This window comes from Drosophila montana, unplaced genomic scaffold, assembly GCF_035044405.1.
Source record: "Drosophila montana isolate Dmon_TW-CO22-7 unplaced genomic scaffold, ASM3504440v1 contig_2534_1, whole genome shotgun sequence".
Taxonomy (NCBI): Eukaryota; Metazoa; Arthropoda; class Insecta; order Diptera; family Drosophilidae; genus Drosophila; species Drosophila montana.
Genome location: NW_026997398.1, coordinates 113498 through 139782, shown reverse-complemented (window position 1 = coordinate 139782; position 26285 = coordinate 113498). Strand labels below are relative to the sequence as shown.

The 26285-nt window shown below is 41.8% G+C and overlaps 1 protein-coding gene and 1 long non-coding RNA gene across 3 annotated transcripts in view; one reads left to right on the top strand and one right to left on the bottom strand.

Annotated features, from left to right (window-relative positions):
• LOC135428747 (uncharacterized) overlaps positions 1-26285 on the top strand; it is a 123782-nt gene that overhangs the window by 25153 nt on the left and 72344 nt on the right. Inside the window, exon 2 of one of the 2 annotated variants that reach the window (XR_010436305.1) lies at positions 10204-10286. This is a non-coding gene — a long non-coding RNA (uncharacterized LOC135428747). Of the gene's footprint in view, positions 1-10200; positions 10287-26285 lie in introns of both variants that reach the window. The other variant, XR_010436304.1, reaches the window with a different exon arrangement.
• LOC135428746 (uncharacterized) lies at positions 5767-26181 on the bottom strand. The gene is made up of 10 exons (XM_064682850.1): positions 25536-26181; positions 22150-23567; positions 14989-16636; positions 13741-14000; positions 13440-13668; positions 12270-12527; positions 12048-12160; positions 11286-11366; positions 9260-9576; positions 5767-7064 (listed from the first exon to the last, which is right to left on the bottom strand). Exons 2-10 carry the CDS (start codon positions 23537-23539, stop codon positions 6249-6251), a joined length of 5112 nt encoding a protein of 1703 aa, XP_064538920.1. The 5' UTR covers positions 23540-23567; positions 25536-26181; the 3' UTR covers positions 5767-6248.

Genomic DNA, 26285 nt, shown 5'->3' with positions numbered 1-26285 from the left:
GTGTGGGCATGCCCACGCCCATTTAGCCGGCAGCTGGCAAAGGTTCCTAACATTTGCACTCAATCGAGTTTTATTTTTCTTCGAATACCCTATGCGCTGAGCACACTTCAGCGGGTATCTTGAACGCGAGTTTAGTTTATTTGTAAATACATTTGTAAGAAAGGTGTGAACTTTCCAAGATTGGCCATTTTTGATATATGGAGATATCTTTTTTCTTTTCTTTTGTGAATCGCAATTGGTTTCACATCTTTTTGAGGTTGATTTTTGCAAATACCCCTTAAAATTTGCGTGTTGATATTATTTAATTAAAGATATATGTGTAGAATCCCCGCAACGTACTTTTGAAACGCGTTTAATCCCGTAATTTAAAGATTTAGCATTACTCATTTTATTTCAAGGTGGTAAAAAAAGAGAAAGTCTTTAAACGAATTCACTCGCTGTGGTGGAAAATAGGTGAATAGCTGTTATATGCTTATTTTCATTTGTTTTTGCTTATGAGAGCGATTTATGATTAATGAGCATATTCATTTGATAGGTTTAAGAAAACAGGGTTATTAGAAAACAGATTTTAAAAATTGGTTTACTGGAATTTGAGTCCGAATTCTCCATCTTTAGGCTGCTTATACTCTTGTAGGGAGTATTATAATTTTATATTGCAATGTGTAAATGCACATTTCTGATCCCATTAAGAATATATATATATTCTAGATCAGTATCAACAGCCGAGTTGGAATAGCCATGTCCGTCTCTCTGTCCATCCGTCTGACTGCCCGTCCGTCCGTCTGTCCGTCTGTTTCTATGCGAACTAGTCTCTCAGTTTTAAAGCTATCGTCTTCAAACCTTGGGTCCGTCTTTCAGTTGCAGGCAGTAAATACATATATTGGTCGGATCGGAGCACTATATCATATAGCAGCCAGAGGAATGATCGGTCGACGAGTAGGCTCTCGTGTGGAAAACTTTTCTGTTTTTTAAAGTTCTCTCGACCAAACTCGGCATCTATAAGTTTCACTATACTCTAATCTGATTAATAGCGAATATATCATAATGTTGCCATAGGAACGATTGGTTGGATATTAAGTTTTTGTGTGGAAAACTGTTTTGTTAATCAAGATATCTCGACGAAACACGCATTTACTATATAAGCTATGTTGCTTATATATGAGCCAAATCTTATCAAGATCTCACTACTACATATATCATATAGCTCTATAGGAAGAATCGGTCGAAAAATGAATTTATGTATGACAAAATATTCGGTTTTCCCATATTTTCTCAGCGAGCTCAGCTTTTCATAGCTAAAAATTCCGTTAGGTTATCGTCTACAAGGGTATTAAATATTCGGCGTGCCGTAGCTATCCTTACTTTCTTGCCAAACAATTTGTGTGACTTATGATGGCGGCAATTGGAATATGTCTGCGAGGGTATTTCTGCTTTCGCATGTTAATGAAAAGTCCTGCTTTCATGTATTTTTTGTTCGTATTTATGCAAATGAAATCAATGCTTGTCGATGTGTGTGTGCGTGCGTGTGTGTCTGTGTGTGTGTCAAAAGAATAGAATTTTTCATTTTAAATTACATGCCGTGAGTGTGTGTGTGTGTGTGTGCCTGTGTGTGTGCATAAAGAAAACTTTTGTTCGTTTATATTGTTGAAGAACTTCGCATGGCGTCTATTGCCAGCAGGTCCCCTCCCCAACCCAGCAGGTCCCCAGCTCTGCCCCCCAGCCCCCTTTTTTCTAGTCAAAAGCCCAAACCCTTACCCCTAATTTCCAACTCTAAACAGTGCTCTTCGCTCTTCGGTTACGGAGTAAAGCGCTGTCGAACCACATTAAAGGTAACTATGCAAATATTTTTGCGGCTCACACGAACAAACACCGAACCTTTTTATGGACCACACACACACACACACACACATGCACACACACACATATTGGCAGTTGTTTGTGGCCTTTGAGTGGAGCGTTTAACATGTAGGTGGCTACCAGAAATATTCCATGCTGGTCAATAGCAGAACTACTCGAAGCAAAGCGAACTAGCGTACAATGCGCATGCCTTTTCCCTTTCCCAAAGGCATGACAAAGTAACGCGTTCTGCTGTAACCCGTTCTAATTGTGTGCGTTTCGTGTACGCAATTTAGTTTTTGGCAATCACTTAGCTTATTTTGCTCTACAAACAAACACACGCACACACGCACACACACACACACACACTCGCACACTCGTAGATTTTTGGCTATGTGCGGAATGTCTAATGAAGCCACATAAATCAAGTGGCTGCTAACCAAGGCAAAAGGCATTGCAGCTAACGCAAAACCATTTGCCCCTTTTTACCTCTGTCCAAGTTGACCAAACCTCCCTTCCCCCTCCCCTTTTTACGCTAGCTTGACCAACCCCTCTTCTGTCCAGCCCTGGAAGCCGTAGTTCTCGCACAGCTTCTAGCTTTGTTGTCGCCGTGCTAATTGAAATTAAAAACGTTGCCAAGAAAAATAACAAGCGGCCTCTAGTCGGGAGTGCACGACTAGCAGATACCCTGAAACCTGACTGCATTCTATGCTTCCCTTACCCCCACATCTTAGCATAGGAAATGCTTCCTGATTAACTTCGGTGCTTATAGTCCGATCTTTATGAAATTACCGGTGCATAAATATGGCTCCCAAAAGTGTGCATTTACCCAGTTCCAGCTCTCGATTTCTCTCTCGGGACGTATAAAAAACGTGAAATATTTTAATCTAGGTATACTAACAAAGCACCGACATACCAAGTTTTGGGCACCTAGTTCTGATCATGTTCGAGGTATGCCAAGAAAAAACAAGGTTTACAATCGATATCGATTGATATCGATATTATGGTTGTGGAAGAAGATATCGATAAAAACTAATAAGTTTTCTCTGCGAGCCTTGGACAGACAGATAGATGGACAGACGAACTGGCTCTGATCATGTTTATATATATGTATATACCTTATGGAGTCTCAGATGCAGCCCTCTGCCTGTCACATATACGTTTTCAGCACCAATATACCCTTTTTAAACATATTTAATGGGCTTAGGGTATGCAAATGTAGTCGCAATTTCTGCGCATTGGCTCAGTTTTCATTTTTGATTGCCGCTTAAGGCTGCTGCTTCTTCTACTTCTCTCGCTTCTTCGTCTTCTTCTTCTTCTGCTTCTTCTTGTGCTGTCCATTGGCAATTAGCGTGAATTTCGGGCCTGATTTATGTGATTTGCGCTAATGCAATGTCATGGCTTTCAGGCATTAATAAGTAGCCAACATTTTGAACTCAATTTCTTGCTCTCAATCGAACGGGCGCTCAGCCTGGGTTTACTTTATGCCTTGATTTTCCATTTGGAGGCTATTTTCCTCCAATTTGGGTCGATTTTTTGCATTGCAACATGTATTTTTCTCAGTCAACTCTATGCTCATATTTTTTTGACTCTATTTAAGTTTTGTTCATTTATTTTGTTTATTTATAAAAATTTTGAGACATGGTTTTTAAGCCAAACTCTCAAACCTATAAGAGTTTAATCTCTTATAGTTTATGCAGACTCTCTCTTTTTATTTTGTTCGCTTTTGTTGTCGATATAACTCGATTTTGAGACATATCTCATCTTTTGAGCATATCTCAAAATTTATTGGAGCTATATCTCTAACATGTATATTAGGACTAAAAGTAACTAACTTTTTTGGAGATCTGTCCAGATTTCTCCTTAGATTATTGCCAGAGTCCTGCCAACTTGATAAAGATCGGACTCTAAGCGCCGAGGCTGTGTTTGAATTTATTCTGTCGATCTGTCTTTCACTCTCTTCTCACTATTTGAATATACGATCTACATCATATATCATAAAGAACTTATTTTAGCCACACATAAATAAAACGCCGATATTGTGTATATCCTTTATTTGTATTTGAATTATTTATTTCTTGTAATATTATTTAAAAAAAAAAGACAATGATCACATAAAATATTTTATAAATTACAGAATTCTTGTTATACAATACATATTACATATATGTATAATTATTATATAATATTTTCTTTTATTTATAATCGTATATTTATAATTATAGGTTTTTAGTTATTCTGTTTTTTTTTCTGTTTTTTTTTTTATTTTTTTTTTTATTTTATTTGTTTTTAATACAATGATTTTTAAGCCTGCTATTTTTGTTTTGTTTTAAAATTCGTCTAAATTTCCTTGCGGTTTTTTGTTGTTGGTATTTTTGGTATTTTTTTTTTTAATATTTATTTGTTTATTGTTTATATTTAGTTATACATATTTATAAGTACGTAATACAATACAAAAAAAAAGTCAACTACTTTTACTTAATTTTAACATTTCATTTTATTAAATGTATTGCACTGAACTTCTTTTTCTTTGTTTAGTATATTTATATTTATGTTCTTCCTGTTTTTTTTTTTTTTTAACTAAATTTTTAATATATTTTGCTTAGTTGTTGCATTTTGCGCCCATTTCTGTTTGATATCGAGTACAGTTTAATAATTTTTTTAACATTAAAACTTACGAACCTAAATATATGTATATATGAAAGTATATAAATATACACATATATATATATATATATATATATATGTATATATATACTAGGTGTGGAAGTGTTCGTTTGTATGTGTGGGTGTTTCTTGTAGTGCGTGTGTGTGTGTGTGTCTGTGTGTTGTCTTCTTCTTCTTCTTGCATACTTAGTATTTATAGTTGAGTATATTATATACTGAAATGGGCCGCGTTTAGCCCATGGATTACGTTCTAGAATTTAAGATTACAAAAAAAAAACGGTTTTTTTTTTGGTTTTGCTTTTCTCTCTATAGTTTACTGTTGATTATATTTGCATATTTATCTCCGTTTGGTGTTAAAACTTTTCGTACCACTAACTATTATACTTATGCTCAAGTATGTTACTTAGTTGGTTTTTTTTTTTTTTTTAATATTTTTATGTTTTTCATTCGTATTTTTCTTGTTCTTGTTCAAGTTGCAAATCAAGTTGCAAACAAAATTGACCAGACATCAACACCAAACAAATTTCCTACCATCATATTTAACTGCTAGTTAGTATTAAATACAGATACAGATACAGTTACTAAAAAAAAAAAAAACAAATACAACTAAAAGCGCACATTTAGTTAGTTGTAGTTTTAATTATTTTATTTTTATGCTAGTATAATTTATACAATTTATCAACAGGACAAGCGCCTAGGACCTAAACGTGAAACAGCTCAATCTACGCTAAGGACATCATGTTCTTGACATTTTCAACATATCTGTGTATCTATTTATATAATTTACCTTATATACGATCTCATACGGCATTCTCATTGCACAAGAATGTGTTGGGTTTAAGAAAACCAAAAAGTTTCGATGCAGTTGAGTTTCAATTGACTCGACTCGAATCAATTAACAACAGCTAAGTCAGGAGCATAACTGAACATCAGTATTAAAATATATTTAATTGGATTTTTGAGAGGTAACTCATTATGATTCATAGGCTATGATTCGGAAGTTTTGAATTATGATTCTTGGCTGATAACTCACACAACATGATTCCTAAGGCATAGTTTTCTTTAGTTATGCCTCGGCAATCATGATTCGTTACTTATAACTCATGATTCATGATACATCACTTTTCAATATTCATAACTGATCATATATGTGTCGAGATTCATAACTCATAAGTCATATATTCGTAATCATGATACTTAATACACTTAATGACTCATGGATCAAAACTTTAGATTGTTTAACTTTGATCTATACATCAATTTAGGATGCATGTCATTTCCACTTTTACGATCCGTAACCCATAACTCATGATCTATATCATATCTCATATCTCTTAAGCAATAAATCGTGATTTCAAATTTATGATTCATCGCTCAAAACTGCTGAATTGGTACTAACGATTCATATTGAATGACTCTAAATCATAATTCATGATCATATGATTTATAATCGATGATTCAAATTCCATTCATTCACAGTGATCCATGATCTATATTTCACAAGTCCCAAATCATTGCTTATGAATCATAACTCGCATAGTAAAATGCAAAGCTAATGAGTCATAACTTATATCTTCTAAATGATGATTCATAACTCAACTGCAATGATTCGTTGCATGCATTATAGTCCATGACTCGCTAATTACTTGAATTTCACCGATAACATCATTCATTGATGATTCATACTCATGATAAGCGCCTATGTACACACACACATATATATACTAACCAGGGACGGCGGCGCCTTAAATGGGCGTGGGCATTAGCTTGCCATAGTCCTGGTGCATGGTCGGCTTGACCGAGTTGTAGACGGGCCGGCCGCCATCATCGGGCAGGGCGTACACATCGGGCGGCACGCACAGCGACTGCAGCTTCGAGATGTACGAGTCGAAATGCTCGTGCGGATGCGCATGCGGATGCCCATGCGGATAGCCGCCCGGATGATGAACCGTATAGGCGTGATGTGGCGCATGCGGCGGCGGCGGCGGTGGCGGCGCACCGGCTGTGACCCCACCACCCAAACTGCCCTGATGGCCATGGTACATCGGTGTCCCGGCTGCGGTGCTCGACGTCGCCGGCGGCGGTGGCGGCGGCGGTGGTGGCGGCAACAGTGTAGAATATGCAGCAGCCGCTGCCGTATGATGCTCACCGCCGCCCAGCTGAACGCCAGCGGCACAGCCATTATCCATGCCGGTCTGGAGGCCAGCAGTGCCCGGCACCGCTGCCGTTGGCGGCAACGGTGGCGGCGGCGGCGGTGGCAGACGCACATGCTCCAGCAGCGTGATGACGTTGTTGCGCAAACTCTCATAGTAGTTGTTCAGATTGGCATTGGGCGGTCCGCCGCTGCCGTCTGTCACATGGGACATGTGGCCGCTGCTCGGCAGAAGATCGACGCCGCTGCTGCTGGTGGTGGATGAGACGCCGGCAAACGGCGACTGGCCGCTGGGCGAGGCCAGCGATGATGCAGTGGGTCGTTGTTGTTGTTGTTGTTGCTGCTGCTGTTGCTGCTGCTGTTGTTGCTGCTGCTGTTGTTGCTGATGTGCGCTCAGTGGAGAAGCCTCCTGTGAGTGTGACGGAGAGCGAAAGAGAGAGAGAGAGAGAGAGAGAGAGAGAGAGAGAGGGAGAGAGAGAAACGCAATGAATTTGCATTAGTGTTTAGTCATTGGCTGTCGCATTGCTTGAGTCTGTGTGTGTGTGTGTGTGTGTGTTTTCGTGTGTGTGTCAAAAGTATGTGTACCGCAATTTGATTCAATGATTCATTGATTCGTTTTGCCATTGCCAATTGCTCAAATTCAATTTGCTGAGGTGCTCAGGCGCCATTTGCTGTTGCTATATATAATACACACACACACACACACACTCACACACATGTACACATGTATGTGCATGCATGTATGTGCGCGCGCCCAAATTGAAATTCCAATAAGAACGCGCGGCCAGCAGCAAAACGAAAAAAAAAAATGAAAGAAAAAAAAAACGAAAACCGAAAACGGTTCAGCAACAACAACAAAACACAGGCAAACACACAAAAGAAATGAAATAAACAGACACAAACACGAACGCACGCCGAATGCACACGAACACACGGCGCACCGACGTCGTCCGAGCGTGAGTGTGAGCAAGAGCTAGAGCGAGCGAGAGAGCGAGACAGAGAAAGAGAAAGAGTGTGGGAGCCAGCGAGGCAGCCAACTGCTGCTTAAGCTGTCGCTGCTTCTGCTTCTGCTGCTGCTGCTGCTGCTGCGTCCTCTGCCTCCCCAAAGTGTCGGGCTGCACGTTAAGCGCCCTTTTTTTTCTGTTGCTTTTCACATCAATTTTGTTGTTGTTGTTGTTGTTGTTCTCTCATAGGAGCTGAAACGAGCTCATGCCGAGGCCACAGAGGTTACGCAGTCAGCGTCGCTGCTGGCGCTGACGCTGGCGCTGGCGTTGTAGCACAGTTTGCAGCGGGGTTGCTAGCTTTTAGGAGCAAAGGCAAATCGAATGGCGCTCTGCGATTTGCTGCCTGACATCGTTTTGGTGCCGACTGCGACTGACAGCGGCCAGACGGATGGATACCCAGAGACCGAGAATTGACTGGTGCTTGCCATGGGGAAGGGGGGGGGGGGGGAGCAACACCCACACCTATAGCTGCAGCTGCCTGCGCATGACCACACATACACATGTGTGCGTGTGTGTGTGCTTAGGGACACGGCATGCGTAGAGGGGGCTAGCTAACTCCCTGGCAAAACGCTCGTTTAGGGGTGGCCTGGCTGTTGCTGCTGCTGTGCGCTGATTCGTTGCTCGATGCAGTCGCAAACGGCTGCAGCTGCAGGCCTGAAGCCGATTGGCTGCTGTGACGCCATTTTGAAAATGGCCTGCAATGACAAAAAACAGAGGGCGCTGCACTCGATCATTGGCCGGCTGCACAATGCAATGCAAATGCAAAATGTAACGAAGCAGAAAACATGCCAAAACATCGAAAAAATGTGCTTAATTTCCAAGTGAAAACAGGAGTTAGTTGACTCCAAAAAAAAAATTCAAAGAATATAAAAATGAAAAGCGGTAAACAATAACTTTGCTTTTTGTGCAAAGGCAGAAGAACCAGGCGCGATAATTTAAATATAATAAAAGTTTTTGGCCAACAAGGCGGGGGCCGGCGTTGTGCAGACGTCGCCCAAGTTTCTTTGGCCATGTTTTGGGTTAAAAAGTACATTTGCCAAGAATGAAAGTTAACGCGACAACGTCGACGTCGACGTCGACATCGGCGGCGGCTGGTAAAACTTTTGTTGCCGACTTTTGCGCCGAGTTTTCACAATATTGTTGTTGTTTTCTTTTATTTTACTTTTCTTATAATTTTTTCATTTTTTTTTGTTTTTTTTGTTTTTGTTGCCAGCGTTTAACACTCGCTTTATTATTGCTTTTGGTTTTTGGAGTTTAGAGACGTCCTTGAAAAGTGGCCACAACTTAGAAAGCGGCTCAGGTGCCAAAAACTTGCAGACAAAGTCGCAACTTTCGCTGCGCAATCGCGCATGACCAGCAGCTGTTCAAAACAACAACAAACATTTATATATATATATATATATCTTTATATGTATATATAGAAGATAATTGGCCTACTTATTTGAGGTTATGTCTGCTGCTGTTGCGGTTACTGTTAGTTGCCGCTGTTAATGTTACTGTTACTGTTGCTGTTGCTGTTAGTATTAGCGTGTTATGCATATATGTAGCTAATAGAAAATACTCAAAATTTGTTGCGATCAACGAACCTGAGCCTACGTACCCGATCGCTGGTGCTCAGCTGCGATTCCATTGCATTTATGTCCGATTTGAGTCGCATCATTTGCGACTCGACGCGCGCATTTTCTCGCTGCAGCTCCGATATTTCCGCCTCCAGTGTATTTAGATCATCGCTGCCGCCGGTCACATTTACACTGCCGCTCGCTGATTTGTCGCTGTTAACGCCAACGCTGCTGCTGCCGCCGCCGTTGTTATTGTTGCTGTTGCTGCTGCTGTTAATGCCAGGCGGCAAGGGTACGCCAACGCCGACGCCGACGCCGACGCCGACACCGCTCATGACAATGTCCAGGCCGCTGCCGCCTAGTGCAGAAAGAGAAGAAATGCAGAGCAGAGGGTAAAGAAGAGGTGGAAGAGAGTCGTTAGTGGCGGGCGCTCTCTACAGTTTGTCACGTATGCAAAACTTGTTCGTTGTTCTCTTTGACGTGGAACTAGCTCATTTTGATTTAATTGCAATTCATTTTGATTTTCTTTATTTTTATGTTTTTGTTCAATGCTTAACAAAAGCTCTCCACGGTTGTCTATGTGCGCGTGTGCTAGCAACTCAATTGGAGCTTCTATGTGAGTGTGAAGTGACGTGACATGACGGTTGTGTGTGTGCGTGTGTGTCTGTGTGTGTGTGTGTGTGTGTGTGTGTGAGAGAGTGTGTGTGTGAGATAGCAAATATCACGGCTTACCTTGGTTCGATTCTTTTGCAATTTGCTTGTTAGTTAAATTCATTTGCTTGTGTGACTTGTTGTTGGTATTTTTTGTTCTTGTTGTTTTTGTTAGATCACTATTATTGTATTTTTTGTTGGTATTTTTTTTTAAAGGCTCAAGTATTTGATATATATATGTATATACATACAGGTATATATATTTTCTGGTATTTTGCTTTCTGCTTGTCTGTGGTCTATTTTCAGTATATTTTCTTTTGTCTATTTACAGTAGATACTCAGCACCGATACAAAACGTCGCGTAATCTAAAAGAAAACAACGCCAACGAAAAACCATGAAACGAAACGAAAAAGAAGGTAAGCGGAATTAAATTAGAATTTAAACGTGGTATATGTATATATCGTGTTTTTATATATCGAGTATTATGTTGTATCGGGCATCGGATTTATGTTATGCACCGGGTTTTAATTTATTTTTTTTTTGGTATTTTCTTCTTTTTATTTTTTTGGCCCGGAACTCTTAATTCTCGTGGCCCTGTCGTCTGTCGTAAGGTCAATTTTGGTATATTTTGGTACGTTTAGGCTTATTGCAGAATATAACAAATGCACGCTTATTTTTTGGTATTTTTTTTTGTAATGTTTTTTTTTTTTTTTTTTTTTCTTTGGTATTTAGCCTGGCATATTCCGAAAAACCGAAACCATAAGCAAAGCCAAAACGGAAAGTATTTTATTGTTTTGTTAGACGTTAGCACACGCACACAAAATTCCAACCGAAAATGTACAATACGAGAGAGCAAAGAGAGCAACAACAAATGCAGACCCGAAAAGTCATCCACAAATGTCAATGAAAACAGCCGAATTCCACTGGCTCATGAATGAAGCTGCAAAATGTTGACTTGCTAAAAAATACTTAACATTTTTTTTTTTTTTTGGTATTTAAAATAAAAATCATATGAAAAATACCACAAATTTATAGATAATTGCCAGGTCTCATCTTTGCTAACCAAACTAAAAACATAAACAACATTTGAAATGACTTGAATGATGACCAGTGGAATGTGACTATTCTGCTGCTATTCTTGCACTGATATTCGCAGATTTACAATGACATTTGTGCTGATTTCTTCTGTTTGTGTTGCCAACTTTATGACAATGTTATGATGCCCCAACAATTGCGGGGCATAATAACAATAAGCCCAGTTCATAACAGAAAACACGCAAGAGATTTGTGTAAACAAAAAGTGCTCAATAGAGCATAAGAGTAGGCAACAGAGAAAGATAGTGAAACAGATAGAGAGAAAGTAACAGAGAAAGAGAGAGAGAGATATAGTGAGCTAGTTTCTCACTCACACTCACCTGTATAGCCCTTGGGATATACCATGGTAACCTCATCGAACTTCGGTTTCTTGATGCCCTGACTGCCAACTGTGGTGCAGGCTACAAAAGAGAGCGAAAAAAAAGAGAGAGAGACAGAGAGAAAAAAGGGAAAAGAGTGCGTTAGCGTTAAGAATAATATAAGCAATGTTGAATGAGTATTTTTGTTTTAGTTGAGTACTATTGAGTAGTATTTTTTACCAACTCCACATTGAACGAGTATTATTGAGTAGAATTTTTTTTATAAATTCCTAATTTCATTGTTATAAGTGAAAAAGTGAAAAGAGTATATTGGTCGAAGCTTTGAGTAGCGTTGAGTAGTAGTTTTTTGAACAACTACTAATTGAAGGAGTACAATTGAGTAGTATATTTTTTTGTAAAAACCCGAATTTCATTTTCATAAACGTTCACAGAGTTAAAATAATATATTTAACTACTGATAGCTTTGAGTAGTATATTTTTGATCAACTCCTAATTGAACGAGTACTTTTGAGTAGTATTTTTTTGTGGAAGCTCCTAATTTTGTTTTTATAGTGAAAAGAGTATATACTACTATATATATACTATTAAGCTTCTCTGAATATCGACATAAGAAACTATTTTGCATTAATTAATTGTTTCTTACTAGTTTACGCTCAATTGAAATTGGTGTTGAGTAGTTTTGAGTATTGTCAAGTGACACAGATTAGTGGTTATGAGTAGTTATGATTTTGTCATGTCGAGGTGTAGTAAGCTGCAACTCACCATCAAATTTCATGGCCGTGGCAGCGGCCACAGCGGCCTTGTGCTGTTCCACGGTGCCGCCGGCCTCCAGTACGCGCATCTTGTTGCGATTGGCAATGGGACAGCCCGATGCACTGCAGCCAAATAAAAAAATAACAAGAAAAGGAAGAAGACGGAAGAAAAAACATAAGAAATAAGCACAAATTGAAGATGACAGTTTGGTCAGCTTGGCCAATTGCTCACCTTCTGTGTGACAGGAATTTGCCAGTAGAGTGGCCAGATCCATCGCAGCCGGGTATGGGACAGCGCAGCGGCTCAGAGTCCTGGCCATCGCGTGGCTTGCTCTTCGGTTTGTTGGCGCGCGGACAGCCGGAGAGGCTGCGATGCGATGAGTAGTTGCCAGTCACATGGCCGGAGCCATCGCAGCCGGGCGTCGGGCACTTCAGCTCCTGTGAGTGCGACTGCAGATGGTTGCGGTCAGAGCGCGAGCAGCCCGTCAAGCTAAGTGGAGAGACAGATAGAGACGGATGGCGGGGGCGAGCGAGAAGGTACATCACATTAGTGTGGATTAAGGACTGGCTAACACACTTGAGTACGTGGCCAAGTGGCCGCCGTCAGATAAGACTCGACTCGGCTCAGCATTGTTTCACACATCTGGCAAAAATAGGACTTCAAAAACTTTACGTTGCCTTTTAAAGTTTTACCAAATTTGCCTGGCTTTAAAGACGGCCTGGGGCCGGAGGGATGGGAGGCTGGTAAATGAGGCCTAGCTAGTTTGTGGCACAGTTTGAGGGTGCGGCTCGCCGGCCTGGGCGGCTTTTATGAGCGCGCTGCGTCCACATAAATATTATAGCTAGTCGTGCACACTGCGCCGGGATTGGCTTGATATGTTCATATTTAAATTTTAAGTAAATTGGGTCTACGACTAGCCACATATCAAATTTAAGGTGGCCCGCTCATGTAGACCCTGAGTTCAATGAGGTTCAGCAAGACTTGACAAGGCTAAATTTTATGCTGGATTTAATATGAATAGTTTATAGCTAATTGAATTGAACTAAACAGAATTTAGACGCAGGGAACCTGGGCTCGAAATTGTTATATTTATAATTTATGAAATATTTTTGGCTTTAAGCAATGGCATTTAGCATTAGCTGTAACCACTGTGCCACGTGCCGGACAGTGACTGCAACTGTGACAGTCACTGTGACAGTGACAGTGACTGTGAGTGATGAGCAGCTGAATGGCTTGTTAGATGGATGACGGCCGCATCCTGTCCGCCAGAGCACTTGTCAGCGGCTCTTCTCAACGTGTCCTCAATGATAATTGCATTTTACATTAGGCAAGTGAAGTCCTCCTCCCCCCACCTACACACACACACACACACACTTACACCCTCGAAACCTGCGTACTCACCCATCTTTGGACTTGTCATGCTGCGGTATATGCTGCGGCGGTGGCATCGAGTAGCAGGTGGCCGGACTGGGCGAATAGCCGCCGGATACGGGCGTTGGATAGCCGCCCGGACCGACGGCCGTTGCGTACGGATTGCTGCATTGATAGGCGGCGGGGCCATAGCCATGGTAGCCAGCTGGTGGATAGTCTGATTGAACTACCATGCCGTAGCCAGGATGCGGCGAATAGCCTGCAATTCAGAGCAGAAAGGGGCACCATTCAAGTTGAATTGCTTAGAGATTTGGATCTAATGAATACCCACCGCTCGGATCTCGATAGGTTTCTATGTAGTGCGAGCCCCCGCTGTCCGGCGTGGATTCGCGACTATATGGCCGCGGCCCGCTAATGTGACCGACCAGGCCAAAGCCGAGGGGCCGCGGCGGTCCGCTAAAGTCGACTGGCTCCATTTGTGGTGAACGCGGCGGTCCGTTCGGTCCAATTGAGCCGGGCGCTGCGCTGCCAAAGCCCTGACCGTGGCCCACGACAAGGCCGTCGGCGCCGTACTGCGGGCTCGTGATGATGCTGTCAAATAAATGCGAAAAGTGGATGCCACTTAGTCAAGCAAAACAAATAGATGAGCAGAAGAAATCAAGCTGTTAGTTGCATTGCCAACTGGCACTCATATACCAAGTCATATATCTAGGCTCTATATTGATTATAATTAATTTGCCTTGGTTTCTCTCAAAGTTGAGCATTTGTGTGTTGCACTTAAACATTTAGGAGAGCCCACATACCAAATTCCATCACGCTAGCTCTTAAGATCTCTGAGTTCAATGGGCTCAGTAGGGAGTCGGTTCCTCTAAAAAAAAAGTGTCTAATACTTTGCACTTGAAATAAGAGAGCTTACTACTTGAGCTCTACGACTATGTCTAAGAAACATCTCTATGATAACATTCCAAGTGATAAGAAAGAGTTCATAAAAACTCTTATATCATTTTCTGTTGCTCTAGTGCTTATAATTTTCGAGTTCCGTTTGACAATATACAGATATAAAAACCTAAAATCAAAATCATGCAACTGGTCATATAGTTCTTTATTTCTAGAATTATGTTCCCTATATCTGAGCTCTTTCTCTTTGATAATAAGTTTGCGCTGTTCTATTCCCATTTTTTATTTAAGTAAAGCTATATAAGGAGTCTCAGAAGGCATATACCAAATTTCTTGCGCTTAGCTCTTCTAGTCTCTGAGTTCCTTGAGGTCGGAAGGATATTCTCTATGTTATATTTCTCAAGCATGTTATATTTCTCTTTGATGCAAATGTGTGTAAATGAAGTAAAAACTAATAGTGTAATATTTGGCCTTAAATCTAAATAGGTATAAAAGTAATTCAAAGTAATTAAAAAGTAATTAAATTTAAGGAAAGCAAATGAACTAAACTGCAACAAAATATACCTAAATTCTTTTTGACAACTTTGAGGCTGGGCAGTGTTGGGCTTGGATTGTGATCGTTGCTTTTTGTGATTTTCGTTAGTCGGGAAGGGGGGGGGGGGGGGTTTATTTTGGGTCTTACCTGTGCGGTAAACGTGTGACGCTCAGGTCCAGCGTTTGGCCCTGCGGACTCGGCACTTGGGGGCTGGCTATGTTGGGGCTGGCGCCCGGCTGTGGGCTGCCGTTGCCCATGCGCTGGTTGTATTGGTTGTGCGAGGCTGGCGAGTTGAAACCGTGCGGGCTGGATGACGTCACCGATGTGGCGCCCGATAGGTCAACAGCTGGCGCTGCCACGCCCACATTTGGCGTTGGCGAGCTGCTCTGCTTGGTGTGCTGCTGCTGCTGCTGTTGCTGCTGCTGTTGCTGCTGCTGCTGTTGTTGCTGCTGCTGCTGCTGTTGCTGCTGTTGTTGCTGGTGATGTTGTTGCTGCTGCTGCTGCTGTTGCTGCTGCTGCTGCTGTTGCTGGTTCTGATACGCAGCCGCTGCTGCTGCAGCCTGGGCTGCAGCCATTTTCACGGACAAATTGATGGCGGAAAAGCCCGGCGGCAGCGGCCCCATGGTCGGATCATAATGATACATGGGCCGCGGATAGATGGGACCACCGCCATTGGCCAGCTCCTCGTGCTCGGCCTTGGCCATCAGCAGCTGTTGCTCCTGCAGATACTTCTGCTGCTGTGCCTGCAAATCGTCCGCACTCTGCGGCAGATAGTGGTACATATTGGCGGGCGCAGCTGCCGCTGCCACCGCCTGACGCTGCCCGCCGCCGCTGGGACAGCAATTGGGATCGTAGCGCTCGAAGCCCGCCGTGCTGGCTGTTATCGTATCGCCGACGCCAATGCCTACGCCCACGCCCACAGCGAAAACGGGCGTACCGAGCGTTGCGGGCGGATGCGGATGCGTGTGTGGATGCGGATGCGGATGCTCGTAGGCGCTGCGCGCTGTAACCGGCGACAATTCGCTGCTGCTAGGATTGCTTACCAGCAACTGTTGCTGCTGCTGTTGTTCGGCTGCAGCATCGCTGGCCGCCAGGCCATGTCCATGGCTCTGAGCGTAGCGCATCTGCTCGTATTGCTGCTGGCGTTCGTCCGCCTGTTGCTGCTGCTGCTGCTGCTGTTGCTGGTGCTCCGTGTGGTAGCTGGCTGGATCGTTGCCATCGCCGGCACTGCCATTGCCCGCGGGCATCATCTGGCTGGCATTGCCCTCAATGAAGGGTCCGCGCTGCTGATGCATCGTATGTTGCTGCTGTTGCTGCTGTTGCTGTTGCTGCTGTTGCTGCTGCTGCTGCTGCTGTTGATGGTGGGCGTGTGGATGAGGCTGTGGACTTTGCATGCCCACAAAGCGGCTCAGATGCGGCTCGGTGGGGCCATTGCTGGTCGCCACGCTGGCTGCATTGTTGCCGCCGCCATTGTTGTTGTTGTTGTTGCTGTTGCTGCTGCGCGCGCTGCCAGCGGGTATCGCGCTGCTGGCCGCCGAGGCGGCATCGTTGGCCAAATATGAGTGCATGGGGCTCTTGTTGTACTCCGATTTAATGCTGGCCACCGGACTGTACTCCGACTTGATAATGGGCATCGTTTTGTTGTTGTTGTTGGTGTTATTATTATTATTATTGTTGTTGTTGTTGTTATTGTTGTTGATACAGCTGCTGTTGTTGTTGTTCAGATAGTGGCTTGAGGTGATCTTGAGTTTGTCCAGCGGATGCAGTTCCTTCTCATGCTTCTCCAGTTCGCCAGCTGCGCGCCAGCACAAGAGCAAGAGAAACAGGCACAAGAGTGACAGAAGACAGTGAGAGAGAGAGAATAGAGAGAGAGAGAGAAAGAAACAGATAGAGAGTGCGAGAGAGGGAGAGAGCGGGCGATCGAGAAAGAGAGAGAGAGAGAGTGGGAGAACGAGAGCGCAAGAAAAGTTGTTTAACGATTTGTGCTTCCAAGTGGTTTTTCTTTTCTTTAATTATTATTAATATTAATATTTTTATTTTATTTTTATTTTTTTCTATGCTATCATTTTCGAACAGACAGGCGATCGAACGCACCTGCTGTGGTATCGGTATCGGTATCGCTATCGATATTGCCTATCGGTATCGGTATTGGCAACGCTAACGGCAACGCTATCGGGCTATCGCTCACCGCCTGATAACGCGCTGCGCCCGACCGTCGACTGGCCGAGCGCCGGATCGCTCTCGGGCAGCCGGAGAGGCTGCGGTGCACGCTCCGATGCGGCTGGACGTGGCCCCGTCCGTTGCATCCGGGCGTGGGGCATTTCAGTATCTGTTCGTGCAAGGCCAACACTGTTGTTGTTGTTGTTGTTGGTTGGTTGGTTGGTTGGTTGGTTGGTGGTTCGTGGTGGTGGTGTAGGAGTAGGGCGTTCCGGTCGGGCCGGATGACCGATTGGCGGGGGAGCGAGTGAGGGTTGAGTGTCATTAGTTAATTGGCGGTAAGACGCTAAGGCTCTAAGACGCTAAGACAGGCAACCATTAAACTACGCACACAACTACAAACGCACACACACACATCACATAGCAGAGAAAGAGAGAGAGAGAGAGGGAGAGAGAAAGATAGAGTAACAGAGAAAGGGAGAGTGAAAGTCAAGCTGCTCAATGGACTACAAAACACACGAGGCAACTCGAATCTACAGCAAATCCTAATCAGCTTAAGAGTGAAGGAAAGAAGAATATAAATAGAGCTTAGAGAGAGCTTGGAGAGAATGCTTAGAGAAGAAGCCAAGCAAGACAGAGATAGCAAAAATCTAAGCTTTGGCTTGGTCAGAGAAAGAGAGACAAGGAGAGAGAGCTTAAATAGAGCTTTAGCCAGTTGACTGGAGTGTAAAAGAGGCAACAAGAAGAATGAGAAGAGAGATCTTCCAGAAACCTTAGATAAGGCTAGGAGCGAAAGAGTCAAAGAGAAATATACTGAGATAAAAAATAATTAAGTTTATAGATTAGTAATGTAAAATAGAGTGCTTAGAATGATGATGAAGACGAAGTAAATAAAATAATAGAGCTTAAGAAGAGCATAGATCAAGCTCAACTTCGAGCGAGCATAGAAGGGGAAGAAGAAGATGATATATAGAGAGGAGAGAAAGAGAGAGAAAGAGAGAGTGACAGGAGATAGAGCCAAATGCTTAGCTAATAGCTAACGATAAGTCGAACTATCGATAATTAACGATAGAACAAACGGGAGTTTTTCAACACTAGAAAGCAGACAGTAAAAATAGAGACAGCTTCTTTTGGGACAAGCTTCGATCTTGTGAAGTCGCATGCAGATCAAAGTGGGAGAGAGTAACAAGGAGAGAGTGAGAGTCGTGATATCGGCTCAAATATACACCCCAAGCAAACACACACACACATACACACGCACACACACGAATACATACACATAAATAGAATACAACATGCTATTTACTTGAAAGATAGGGAAAATGCGAGCATTTAGAAAGGTTATGAGAGATAGATCAGAGAGAGAGAGAGAGAGAGAGAGAGAGAGGTAAGGAAGTGAGGGAGAGAGATTGAGAGAGAGTATAAGAGAGTAAGAGAGGGATATATATATAGAGAGAGAGAGACAGAGAGTGATCTACATATGTGCTACAAAATACGAAACTTTTGGGCACTTACGTTCCGTGGTGACCTTATCGCGTTTCGGACAACCCGACAAACTATGGCCAAGCCAAGAGAAGCGTGTATTGGGTGGTAATGAAAGAAAAAGTACAGCAACAGTGTACAGTTTTAGCATGGTTGTGAGAGTGTGTGTGTGTGTGAGTGTGCGTTGTGTGTTGTACCTTCGATGATGCGAATATAATCCCGTGACATGTCCGTGGCCAGTGCAATGAGGAGTTGGGCATTTGGCGCCATCTACAAGTAACCAAGTAACAAAATGAAATCAAATCAAGGCAACAACTAGACACACACACACACACACACACACACACACACACACACACACACACACACACACACACACACACACACACACACACACAGGCACACACAGACACAGACATATGCCTAGGCAAAATTGTGAAAGGGTTGAGGGTTCGGTTGAGAGCCAAACAGGTTTTCTAATTAATTATGTGAATGCGTCAAGATGTAGGCATGAGGTTTGGGGGCACAACTTGACATGTGCCTGGCAGGCAGAAGCAAAAAATATTCTAACAAAATTTACAGCTGACAACGCACACGGCGCCAATAAACATGGCAGCAGCAACAACAACAACAACAACAACAAGTAAATGGGTAAAAAAAGACAAGCGGCAACAACTACGAAGCGTAACGCATTCTTTTGCCTAAATAATTAATTAAAATTTGATGGAAAACAGCTTTGCATTATTTACTTTAAAAAGCACACACACACACGCTCGCACACACATGACAGCAGTTGGTGGTGCGACAGCAGCATAAAAAACGGCAGCCCAAAAATCAGCCAGACCACGTCTAAACTTGGCCTTCTAAGCACAAATTCTCAAAGATAACGTCACAAACAACAGACAGCACACACACACGAGCACAACATGCCGCACACACGCACACACAGCGCGCATGTTGCTGCTGTAACAGACAGCAACAGCAGCAGCGGCAGCAGCAGCAGCAGCAGCGGCGGCAGGGGCTTAATGAAATATTTTTCGAAATATTTGTGCACATGTGTGTGTGTGCGTGTGTGCGTGTGTGTGTCTATTACGTGGCCGTTCAAAATGTCAAACTGCAAGCTAAAACTCGACTCGACTCTAATTAGAATTTAATTAAAATAAAGCAAACGGTGTTGCCTGCACTTGCTGCAGTCGCAAAAAGAACTACAACACACACACACACTCACACGCACGCACACCCGCTCAGCATAAGGTTAAGCCTAATAAGCCACATTAGCTGGCTGGCTAAAAGGCTGACAACAACAACAGCAACACGCTAATGACTTATTACGTGCCTTGTATCTTGTATCTCATAGTTTGTATCTTGTATCCGCAAAGTCTCTGGCAACTATTTAAAAAGTCATTCAAATTATATGAATACCATAGTGAAAATATGCGCCTGTGTGTGTGTGTGTGCGCGCGTGTGTATTGTTGTTGTGTTTGGCTTAAAAGCACTTCAACTTGTGCCCTGGCTTTGGGCTTTGAGCTCACAGCATATTAATGCCAGAACATAATGACAAAATAAATATGCAAAAGCGGTTGCCAAAACGTGCCTCATATTTACCCCTTATATCTAATCACACACACCCCCTGTCTGTGTGTAGGTGTGTGTGTGTGCTTGTGTGTGCGTGCGTGTGTCTGCTCAGTTTTTGACAACAAGCTCAATTTTATAAATTGTACAATGCGCTGAAATTAGTGAAAAGGCTAAAACCAAAAGAGGCACTCAACTAACTGTAATTTCTGTGTGTTTGTGTGCCTATGTGTGGGTGTGTGTCTGAGTGTGTGCGTGTGTGTGCGTGTGTGTCTAGAGCTGAACGCGTGTCGTGACTGCGCTTCGTGTTAAACGCAATACCAATTCATAAAAGGTTGCACTACTTTTAAATTATATATATTGTTTATATTGGTGCAAAGTTATCGATAAACGATAACTAAAGTGTCAAATGTGATACAAAATGCACAATTATCGATAAACGATAAACAAAATAACAAATATAATGCAATTATCGATAAACGATAACAAATGTCAAATATGTTGCACAATTATCGATAAACGATAATCTAATGCTTAATGTGCTACAAATTGCATTTGTTGCAAATTCACAGCTGCTGTTTTTGTATTTTGATTCGAATCATTATTTGCATTGTCTTCTCAGTTCCTATCTCTCGAATGTTCAAAATTAACATGCAGTTAAATAAAATGACTTGAGCTGCCAGAGTTGTCATATTAACTTACGACTTTTGCATGGTATTTACAGTAAAACGTTTAACCAATACTTGTGTTAGACACATTTTATTGAAATTGAATTAATTGAATATAAGTCAGCAATAAAAAAATAAATTAAAAGAAAAAAATTAAATATAAACAAAAAATAAATAGGAACAAAAAATTATTGCTATTCAATTATAAATAATGTTCAAAATGTATGTTTGTTTTTATACCCTGAACCAGTTAAAATTGGATAAAAGGAGGTTATTGGTTTCTTCTTTTTAATATCAGCTAAGAAAACGCAAAGTTTCAGCAAACTTATTTTTATCATACTCGCATACTTTTGGAAGAAAAATATAGAACTCTCTTCTTTTCGAAAGAATTGAAAATATTGAAAAACTGTACGTGCATTAAATTGTTTTCTGCTTAAGGAGTTCTGGTTAATGTGTTGTTTTTTATTTTTTTTTACCTATTTTTTAAGATAAAAATTGTATAACTTTATCAAATCAATATTTATATTTTAAATAATTTGTATTTAATGCTTGTGACATTTCTCTTTTAAATTGTTTTCATAATTATGTTGGGCCTTGTTTTAGGCTAAATTTCAAACTCGTTATGTCATCTCTAAGCTGACGCATGTGTGCGTGTGTGGGTGTGTGAGTGTGTGTGTGTGCGGTTTTCATAAAGAGGTTTTACAAGCCATTAGTTGCCTTGTCTCAGCAGGAGAGCCGCTTACCGCGCCACGCCCACAGCCCTGCCCTGCCCCCCCCGACTCCAGCTCGAGCAGAGCCCAAAGAACACGACAAAATCGCTTAATGTCTTTTGGGCTGTGCGTGTGCAGGGGCGGCGATTGGTAGGGGGAGGGGGGGGGGGGGGGTGGCCTAAATGTGCAAATAATAATAACAATGATAGCAATCATAATAGTAATAATAACAATAATAATAATGGAAACAACAACAAAAGTTGACATATTTATGAAGAGACTGTTTTAAATATTTGCTGAGCACTTTTTGTCAGCTTCATCAGAAAGTGCTTAAGGTGTGTGTGTGTGTGTGTGATCTTAGTACTCTCTCGCTCTCTCTCTCTCTCTCACACGCTCTCTCTCTCGCTGGGTGTAGTTTTATTTTTTTTTGCCAATTTGTAGTCTTAAAACTCAATGCAACAAGAAGTTTCGCACAAACGCAGCCGAATTTATGTTTTAAAAGCAAACGATAAACGAAACGTGGATTGGAACTGGAACTGGAACCGGTACCGGAACCGGTAGAGCTACCACAGCAGCGTTGCCAGATCAAATGAGTTGTTGATTTTCACTTGTTTCGGTTTTATTACTTTTTACATTTTTTTTTTTTTTTTGTTTTAATTCATTTTTTATTTTTGTTTTATTTTGGTTTGTGTCTAGTAACAACAACGACAACAACTTACCGCGATTTTGGCTGCCCGGCGAGTAGCTGGGCGCCGGCGTAGACGCTGCTGCTGTGGGAGTTACTGCTGCAGTGGCAGTTGCTGCTGCCGTGGAAGTTGCTGCTGCTGCTGCTGCTGTTGCTGTTGCTGTTGCTGTTGTTGGTGGCGTGGCAACCAGCGAGACACCGACAACGCCCTCACGTGCTATATCCTGCATTACGGATGCGGCCCGACTGCCAACGCCCGCCGGCTGCAATATCGTATACTGTTTGGCATCGACCAGCGGCAGTGGCGCCTCCTTAGACAGCTGCTGTTGCGGCTGATGCAGCTTGACGCCCTTCTCTGTGGGCGAGCCCAGCTGTGTGGCAATGTCAAAGCTGCGACTCGGCTCCAGGCACAGGCCATGTTGCTGCTGTTGCTGCTGCTGTTGCTGCTGTTGCTGCTGTTGACTGGCAGCAGCTGCTGCTGCATAGCCATAGTAGGCCTCGGCCGCATTGTAGGCGCTGCTCGTATACTGTGCATGGGCGTAGGCCTGCGCCTGGGCATGGGCGTGCGCTTGGGCCTGGGCATGGGCGTGGGCAGCTGCCGCGGCGGCCAATTGGCCATTGCGTTTGATAATATCGATGGGCGGCTTGAAGGCGGATGTTGCCTGTGCGTAGGCGGCGGCTGCTGCATCTAGCGTATCCTTTTTGTGTATGTTGCTGATGTTGTTGTTGCTGTTGCTGATGTTGTTGTTGTTGTTGCTGTTGTTATTGCTGTTGAGGCGCGCTTGATCGTTCTCCTTTTGTCTGTGGAAACGTAGCAGAAGTGTGTGTGAGTTTTGTTGTGTGTGATTGTTGTTGTTGTTGCTGCTGCTGTTGTAGCTGCCGCAATTGCTGCTGGCATTGTTGCACGCATACTTTTGCTTCTCCTCGAACAGATTCTGAAATGGCGGCGGATTCTCATCCTCCTGCTCCTGTAAGCGATACAAATTGGTGCGCGCATCGGGCCAGCTGCCGGATAGACTCTTTAATGCCGCCTGAGTTTCACGTATTAATGTCTCATCATCCTGATCGGCCGCATCCTGCACGGCGGCAACTGTTGCTGTCGATTTCGGCTGTGTTGCTGCTGTTACTGTTGCTGCTGTTGCGGCTGCGGCTGGAGGGCTATCGCCGCTGGCGGCTGTTGTTGCTGTTTTGGCCACTCCCAGGCTAAGGCTAAGGCCCAGCTGGCGCTTCTTTTGTGGCAATGTGTTATTGTTGTTGTTATTGTTGTTGCTGGCAGATAATTCATCATCGCGACTGCAGCGTTTGCGTCGCTTAATGGCCGTCTCATGCTCATTGTTGTTGTTGTTGTTGTTGTTGTTGTTGTTGTTACTGCTGCTCTCCACCAAGGGCGTCTCCTTGCTTAGCGGCCACTTGGACAGCGCCATTTTCGCCAGTTGCCAGTTGCCAAAATGCCTTAACAACAAATTTTCATGTGAGCTCAAATTGTTTGGTATTTTTTTTTTTTTTTGGTATATTTTAGACGCTAGCGCAATTTGTTGTTAGTAATTGATATTTTCTTTTTACTTACGGCTATGTGTTAGTTGTTGGATGCTTTTTGTTTCAGGGCTTGGCTGGGTGGGGGGCAGGGTGGGGAGCAGGTATATTACTGGTTTATTGGGCTATATGCATGCAGTTACAGATACACACACTTGCAACACCATGCGGCCCCCACAAGCCTAACAGACTGCTTTACAAATTTAAACAAAGGCAAAGAAAAATTTAAAAAAAATTTAAAAAAAACGAAATTAACGAAACAGTTAAATTTATTCATTTAGAAGAAAGGGATAGAAAGGGATCCCCCTTTGCCCACAGCTGGTTTTAGTTGCTTTGCGAACTACAAAAATGTCAAAAATATACTAAATAAATACTAAATAAGTCACTATTCACGCACATTAATTATTAATTTTGATCACATTTCTTTCTTTCTTTCGAAATAATTCCCCAACAATGTCAAAACTCGGCTTTGGACTCAGGTTCTTACAACTCAATTAATTTAGCTTATTTCTATATCTATTTCGATTACTATTTCTATTTGTATTCCATTCATTTAAATATTTAATTAAGAAAATATAAGTACCAAAAGTTTTCGCACGTTTTTTAACACTAACTATGAAACAGAGAATACTTTAAAGATAAATATTAAATTAAAAGAAACCCCAAATACCCCAAGTATGTTTACAAATTTGTATTAAGTCAGCTCTAAGTTTATTGTTAAACAACACGCTTTAATCAAGTTATTCTTTAGTCAAGTTTTTCCTTAATCAAGTTATTCTTAAGCCAAGTGATTCCTTAATCAAGTAATTCTTTAATCAAGTTGTTCTTTAATTAAGTTATTTTCCCTTTTCTTTGCAAATTTGAGTTTTAGAAAGAAGAATGCACAAAGTCTTACTTATATCTTTGGCTTTCTTTGCAAGTATCTGGTTGTTCATGAGCTTGGACTATTTATAAATATATATTCAATTTTGCTCTAATATATATGCTATATAAATATATACGCATTTAAGGCAAGAAAAAGGAGATCAATCTTGGAAAAACATCGAGTTTTTATTGCGCTGCTATGAAGTATAGACTTCTATTGCCCGTGAAAATAAAAAAAATTTGCTTTGTTTTTCTTCAGACGTATTGCTGTTTCCCAAAAATAAAAAGAAACCTGACCATAAATAAAGTTGGAACATCTCTTGAGAACTGCTTTAAAATACCCCGTCAAAGTTTTGAGCGCGTTGACTTATTTTTCTGTTTAAAATGCATATTTTATATAGCAAAAGCAAACTTATAATTAACAAAGTATGAAATTTATAAATATAATAAATCAACTCTTTATGCTAGTCACTATTTAGTGTTTAGTTTAGTTTAGAATTTAACTTAAGTGTTGTTAAGGCTCACAGAGTTTTGCGAAGAATTCGATGCGTGCGCCCTTAAAAGTATGCAATGGAAAATCTCAGCTTAAGCTAGATTTGGTTTCAGCCTTCGACTTTCAAAAGCTGAAAGATCAAGCGATCATTTCTTAAAAAAAAAACAAACTAAATTACTGAAAATATTGTTTTCAACACTGGTTAACTTATGATTAACATTGTTTGGCAGAGTTGTTAACGAATTTGATGGAAAAGCTTGGTCAAAATAATTTCAATGTGATTATTCTTGTTGCATTGAATTTCTATATGTTTAGTTTTTTTTTACTTTTGAATACTTTCTCTTGATCTTTTCAAGTTTTTTATGGTATTGTATGTGGGTGTTAAAAGAAAGAGTTTCTTACAGTTCTGGTTCTAGAGTTCTAGGCAGTGTATGATTCTTATTTTTTCTGATTATTTTTTAGAGTTTGTTTTTCTTTTTAGAGTTTTTTTTAGAGTTTTTTACATTTAGATTTAGAAAATTGAACTTTACCTATTTGATAATTGTGAGATTCGGTTTTTATTTGGTATGCTTTCGGTATTATTTTAGTATTTTGCGATTTGTTGCGATTTGTTGTTTTGTTTTTATTAACACTTTTGGTTGTTAGTCTTTGGTTGGGTTTATTTATTGTGTGTTGTTGTTGTTGCACTTAGCAGGTCACAATTTTGATTGGCTTTGTTGTTGTTGTTGTTGTTGTTGCTGCTGTTGCTGCTGCTGCGGCTGTAGTTGTTGCTGCTTGCCTCTGCTTGGCTGTTGCAGTTGCATGTTTGCCCGCATGCAACACACGCATGCTGCACACGCTTACGCACACGCACTAACACACACACACACACACACGCACGCACAAAAAGACAACAGTAAAAAAAAGATAAACAAACGCGTCTCGTTTTTGTTGTTGTTGTTGTTGTTGTTGTTGTGGTTGTTGCACTGCACTGCGCGAAATTGTGTGCTTTATGTTGTTTCTATACGATCTAACTTGATTTATTTATTTATTTATGTAGTTTTTGGGTTGCAGCGTTCTGAAAGTTTAGCTGGCCAGGCGACAAAAAACTTTTGCGGCAGCCGTGGCGTATACGCAATATCAATTAACGCGCGCACTTTGCTCGACTTTGAATTTGTTTTTGGGGCCGACGTCGACGGCGGCGGCAACGGCGGCAACGGCAGCAGCGACGTCGCTTTAAACTTTGTTTTTTTCTTTTTCTTATATTTTATTTGATTTTTTGTTTTGTTTTGTGTTTCTTG

Coding starts and splice junctions, on each gene's coding strand:
- LOC135428746 (XM_064682850.1), bottom strand. CDS start 23,539: ATGGCGCTGTCCAAGTGGCCGCTAAGCAAGGAGACGCCCTTGGTGGAG. Junction 11,367..12,047: donor CACGGCCATGAAATTTGATG/GTGAGTTGCAGC, acceptor TCTCTTTTGTAG/CCTGCACCACAGTTGGCAGT. Junction 7,065..9,259: donor AGCTGAGCACCAGCGATCGG/GTACGTAGGCTC, acceptor TCACACTCACAG/GAGGCTTCTCCACTGAGCGC.